The sequence below is a fragment of the Spermophilus citellus genome, assembly GCF_964194105.1.
Source record: "Spermophilus citellus genome assembly, chromosome: X".
NCBI lineage: Eukaryota > Metazoa > Chordata > Mammalia > Rodentia > Sciuridae > Spermophilus > Spermophilus citellus.
In genome coordinates, this window is record NC_138190.1 from 145,256,242 (window position 1) to 145,262,241 (window position 6,000).

Sequence of the window (6,000 nt, forward strand, 5' to 3'; positions counted from 1 at the left end):
GAGTTACTAGAAAAAGGCAATCAGGTTGAAGGAAAGGGAGAACTGATTGTTACAAAGAATCAAGTTTTGCCTTCAGTTTTCTAAGCTATATTCTCCTTGTGTGAGGAAGTTTAGAAAAATGGTTTTGTTACAGTGTTGCAAAGATTACTGGGAAGACAACAAGGTTGGAGAGGGAGTGAAAACTGACTGTTCTAGGGCATTTCCTGAGTCTTGGAATTCTGTAGCCAATCTTTTCACAAACAAATCTGTGGGGTGAGGAATATTCTAGAAAAATGGCAGCTACATTGTTGCAAAAAAAGGCAGCCATTTTTCAGAGGAAGGAGCCATGACTGTTATAGGATATAGCTATGGGATTGGTTAAGTTTCTAACCAATCCTGTCAGCTATATTTGGATGAGTGAGGGAATGCTTTCAAAAAGTGTAAGTGGTTATACTTTAATAAAAGTTACTGAGGGGGCTGGGGTTGTGGCTAAGTGGTAGAGCACTTGCCTGGCATGTGTGAGGCCCTGGGTTTGATCCTCAGCACCACATAAAAATAAATAAATAAATAAAATAAAGGTCCAACAAAAACTAAAAAATGCATTTAAAAAAGTTACTGAGAGAGGCATCAAGTTTGCAAAGAGGGTAATTTGGTTTCTAGGTAAAGGATTACTAGGCTGAAATGATTAAAGCTCTGGTGAATAACAAGAAAAGGGCCTTCCAGGTCAGTGATCTTCTGAAACAAAAAATAAGTTAGAAATATTAAATTGGCTTTCTGGGTCTAAAAACTGAAGCCAAATTAAGTTGCTCCAGGAATCCAGGCTTTAGGAAGCCACTCATGATACTGAGACTGAAGGGGATATAATAGCAGGATTAGTGAACATTTAGCCATAGGGCTAGAGGAGGGCAATGCTTTAGAATTAGAAATGCAATTTAGAACTCTAGAATTAAGAACTCTAATTTATTAATCCTATTCATTCATTCATCTGCTTACTTTAGAATATGATGATTAATACAATGGTTGGTGCCTCTGGGAAAATCCCAATATGTAAGGTAAAAAAAACTAATAATACTATCCTGCTGATTTGGGGAGGAAAGTAGTGTTCCTTAAAAACATAAGGAACATGTTTAAAAACATGTTTAAGGAACATAAGGAAAATAAGAATAACAATTTTTGATATAATTAACAAGGAAGTTGGCATGTGTTTCAATTAATAGAATTTCCTAGTCTTAATCATATATACACACACACACACACACACACACACATATGTAATATATATAATATATAACTTTTTTAAAAAAAAATTAGTTCTAGATGAACATACAGTATCTTTATTTTTATCTGATGCTAAGAATTGAATCCAGTGCCTCACACATGTGAGACAAATACTTTTTTACTGAGCTACAGCCCCAACCCATATATATCTATATATTTATATCTATCTATCTCTCTATATATATCTTATATTTTATAATGTATACCCAAAAAGTAGTTCTAAAATTAAAAATTATAAACAAGGGGCTGGGATTGTGGCTCAGTGGTAAAATGCTTGCCAAACATGTGCGAGGCACTGGGTTTGATCTTCAGCACCACATAAAAAAAATAAATAAAATAAAGATAGTGTATCCAACTACAACTAAAAAAATAAAATAAAAAAACAATACAGGGGCTTGGGCTGTGTAGCTTAGTTGTAGAGTGCTCATCTAGCACATGTGAGGCCCGGGGTTTGATACTCAGCACCACATAAAAATAAATAATAAAGATTTTGTGTCCATCTACAACCAAAAAATATTTTTTAAAAACAAACAAAAAAATACAAATAACTTTTAGAACAGTTATAGCCATCACATGAAGTGGTCACAATACAAGGTATCAAACAGAAGATATTGTTAAATTAATTGCTATTATATTGATGTATTGATAAACTACATTGCCTCAAACAGAACATCTGGCCACCAATCACTCATATTTACTTTGCCTTCAAATTCCTCAAAATTTTCTTTTTGCTTTCCTGATTCCACTCTATAGGAAAATCACAGGGGTAGTCTGGAGATTCTTTAAGAAGATGACTGTAAGCAAATCTACTTTGTAGTCCTGGGGTTTCTCTCACACTCAGTGTCATTTTCGTGCTATTTTGAAGTTTCTTAAGAAGATCAAATATTATTAATATAAACAACTGTTCCCAAAAAGTCACTGCAGTATCTGTGCACTCCTTTCGAAAAAAAATACATTTTGAATTATTGCAACAAATGGAACCTAGTAGAAAAGCTCCTAAGAAAACTCTTTTCATGGAAATGGCCTCACTTTCATTTTAATGTTGTTACCTAAGAGCAGATCTTTCCAAGGTGATAGGTGAGCTGCAGTTGTCTGTTCATTTCTAAGAATGAGGCTAACAGAAGTGCTAGCCCAGACCTTGGCACAGCTGGCTGAGGCCTGCCAAGTGGTAGGTTGTACTGCAGCAGGGCAAGTGCCAAGACAAAGAGAGTTTTATTTTGTGGCACTGACACCCCAGGCTTCCTGTTCATTTGGTTCAGGTTTTGGCTTGGGGATGAGTGTCTTGTTGCCAGCCAAGTGGAGGGAGAAGGGTAGATGACTGTTTCATACATAGAACTTTATTTAATGTTCCTATTTTCCACCTCTGTTCTTGAGACACCCCCCACCAGTTGTCCTTGCAGCCTCCAGGCCTGGGTACTGCCAGCCAGCCTCTCCAGTTGGCAGTGCCCCATCTGTTTCCCATGCACGCCCAGGACTTCTTGTCTGCTGGTTTCCTCCGTGGGCACTTTCTGCATTCAAAGTTTTGTTAAGCTCTTTCACTTCCTGTTGTTATCTTTCTCATGGGATTGTATGGTTTTAGTGCTTTCACTGTTGCTTAGTGAAATCTTAAGAGGAAGCAGTATGAGAGGCATATAGTGTAATGGCTAAGAGCACAATCTCTGGAGAACAGTGTCCTAGGCTCAGATTATTGCTCTATTACTTACTAGTTGTGTGACTTGGGCAACTTGCTTAATCTCTCTGTGATTCAGTTTCTTCATCTTTCAAAATAAAATAATAACACCTGTTTCATGAGGTTGTGATAAGGATTCAATGACTTGCTATTGGTAAGGGTTTAGAAGGTGGCAGGGTCCCTAGCAGGCAGAAAAAGTGTGGAAACCTGCAGCTATGATTGAGCCCAGGGAAAGCCTGCCACCAAAAGCCACATTCTGCTTCTTCACCCCACAATGCTCTTCAAAGCCATCAGATAACCTTGACCTCAAACATGCACTTGGGGAGTCATTAGCAGATGGATGAAAATGAAAGCTCCAGGAATGGCTGGCCTCACTTAGGGAGGGAATCTGTGGCTTCCCAGTAGCCAGAGTGCTGGCCTTAGCTCCCTTTCTTCCCATGTGTCCTTGGGAGTGAAGGCACCTTGCCAGGCCTCAATTCACGTTCACCTTTAGTAAGTTGTTTGGATTCTCAGGTAATGTTTGCCTATAGAAGTTCTGGCAGAGGACACTGTAACTCTCTTCCCTCACCACAGCCTTCAAGGCCAGGGCTTCTGAGGAAAATGGTGCAGATAGGGGTGCCCAGGTTTTCTCAGTGGTCTAAAGTGGCTTGTCCTTGGTTCCAGAGGGTCAAGCACCACATGACCCACTTGGGATACACCATCAGATCTTGGCAAAGTGTGGGGAAGCTGCTTAGGTGGAACGAGCAGATGACTTGGAGTGACCATTCTTTCTTGTAGGGGCACCAGCTGCAGAAGCCCAGAATGTCACGAGAGACAGTGCATGGCAGTGCCCATCCCCAAGAATATCCAGGCAGCTTGCAAGGCATGAGGTTCCATTATGAACGGTAAGAGCTGCACCTTGAGTGCTCCAGGCGAGGACCAGTATGGGCAGAGAGCCTAGTGAGCAGCCTGGCCAGGAAGGAGTGTGGTTGTTTGAAATATTGGGGTTCTGTTGCCTCCTGGCCTTTGGAAACCTACATTCACTCTTTGGCAGCCTGGACTAGGCTGACTTCCAGCCTTCGGGCCCTCTTTACCACAGGCTGCTAGAGTCACTATTCAAGAAGTTCCTGGCCTGCTTCCTCTCCTGGATTTCCTCTCTGCTAGGGCCTCCTTAGTGCCATCAGAAACTCTTGACTCTCTGTGTTTCGCTTTTCCCTCAGCAACTCAGATGCAGGTATGGCAGCAGAGATTGGCCTGGAAGAGCTCAATGGACTGGAGATGGAAATCATGAGAAGACAGGTGAGCTTTTGCCCTACCAGACCCACATGGCAGGTGCAGGTGGCAACATGGTGCCTAGAGGTAGAGAGCCTTAAGAGCTATAAGCAAAGCCACACCTTTGATTTCACATAGCCCTTACAATCTTCACCTATAGCACCCTGAGGTGAGGTAAAGCTGGGCTCTCTTCTTTTCCTCCAAGGCCCACTGCCTCTTCTGTTCCAGCTTGATGCTTACCCTTGAGACTAAGCTCTGTCTCTGAGCTGTGGCAAGGGAATCAGGGAAGAGGAAAGGGGGAGCAGCAGGAAACAGAAGCATGTCAGAGCAATGCCAGACAGTGGTGCTGAGAGGTCGGCAGAGGGTAGCCTCAGCTGCAAACCAAGCTCAGGTTTTGTTAGAAAGGAGTCCCAGGAGTGGGAGAAGGAGGTTGGATGAGCACCTGTCCTGGTGGCCTTCTCAGGCCCTGAGGTCCTCTCTCTGGTTCTGTGACTGCAGCCACACATGCCCACCCCAGGAGGAAAAGCCACTTTCTTCCTGAGCTCACCCTGCTATAGTGGGGGCAGGCTGGCCTCTTGAAGAGAACTGGAGTGAACACACACACACACACACACACACATACACACACATACATACACACACACACACACACACACACACAGAGAGAGAGAGAGAGAGAGAGAGAGAGAGAGAGAGGGAGGGGGGGAAGCTGGCCCTGGGTCCTACTAGGTCATGCCAGGCTGGCTGCTTCTCACCCAGGGGCAGTTGGGCCTGCTAAAGGGTAGCAAAACTACTTCTTGTTTTAACTTCACACTCCCCTCTGCCCCCACTGGCAAGCCTCTGGCTTTCTGCAAGAGCCTTGTTCACCAGCTCTACTTTTGGTCCCTCTATAGCTGCACATGATCACTGGACGCCTGCGTGCCCTCGAGGACCAGGGCGCCACCTGGCGGCACAGGGAGGCTGTGTTCTTCACCATGCTGGTGTCTGCCTGCATCACCAACCTGTGGCTATGGATGCGCCAGTGATGCTTCACAGGCACTTCAGCACAGCCAGAGCCTCTGCTCCCTCCCCTCGTCCCTTTTCTCCCAGAGCTGCCTTGTCCCAGCCTCCTTCCAGCCTCTAGGTAGGATCAGGGAGGTTCTAGCTGCTGGAAGCCGGAGGAAGTCTGCATGAGCTGAGATGTGCCATCTTGGAGGGAGAGGAGAGAGTGGCATCCGCCCCTCCAGCAGCACCAGTGGCAGGCACTGCCTGCTTGCTTGTGAGGGCTCCCTGGGCCTTGCCTCACTGGCTCCAGCTTCCTGCCTGTTCTGTTCCAACCTCTGTGGCAAGGTTTGCTTCGGCTTTCTCCCCTGTTCTTCCATTAGTGTGCAGGACTCCACACAAAGAACATGCTCAATAAAATTCTAATGGCAACAGCGAAACCTGGTGCTTGAGGTTCTTATATACATGACTCATTTGCGCCAGTAGTGGGAAGGTGAACTGGGTAAAAATCTCTCTAGTGAAAGGCCCTGTGGCTGGAACTTGGCTGCTGACAATGTCCCAGGGACCCTGTTGCCCTCCTCCCCTTTCCCTTCCCAGCCCTCAGTGTCCCCAGCCCAGTAGAGGGTTTCTTTAATGGCCAGGCTTTATAAAGACCTTCTTGTTGTTATTGTGCCAACGGGTATGTGCAGGGAAGCAGTTCTGTAGGGCATGTTGGCCCAGGTGTTGCCCAGACTTGATCACAGAATCACAGCTAAGCTCCTGGAAGGGACCAGAAGCTGCTCCATTTACCCAGGAAGAAACTGAGTTCCAGAGAGGGGAAACATGTCCCTGGGCTTGTCTAG

At 44.9% G+C, this 6,000-nt stretch overlaps 1 protein-coding gene across 1 annotated transcript in view; it reads left to right on the plus strand.

The window, feature by feature from the left end:
• PRRG3 (proline rich and Gla domain 3) overlaps positions 1-5,584 on the plus strand; it is a 28,056-nt gene extending 22,472 nt beyond the window's left edge. The window contains exons 5-6 of the mRNA XM_081276449.1: positions 4,126-4,204; positions 5,071-5,584. Coding sequence (XP_081132575.1) covers positions 4,126-4,204; positions 5,071-5,202 — 211 coding nt within the window. The 3' untranslated portion in view covers positions 5,203-5,584. The remainder of the gene's footprint in view (positions 1-4,125; positions 4,205-5,070) is intronic.
• Positions 5,585-6,000: the final 416 nt, after the last annotated feature.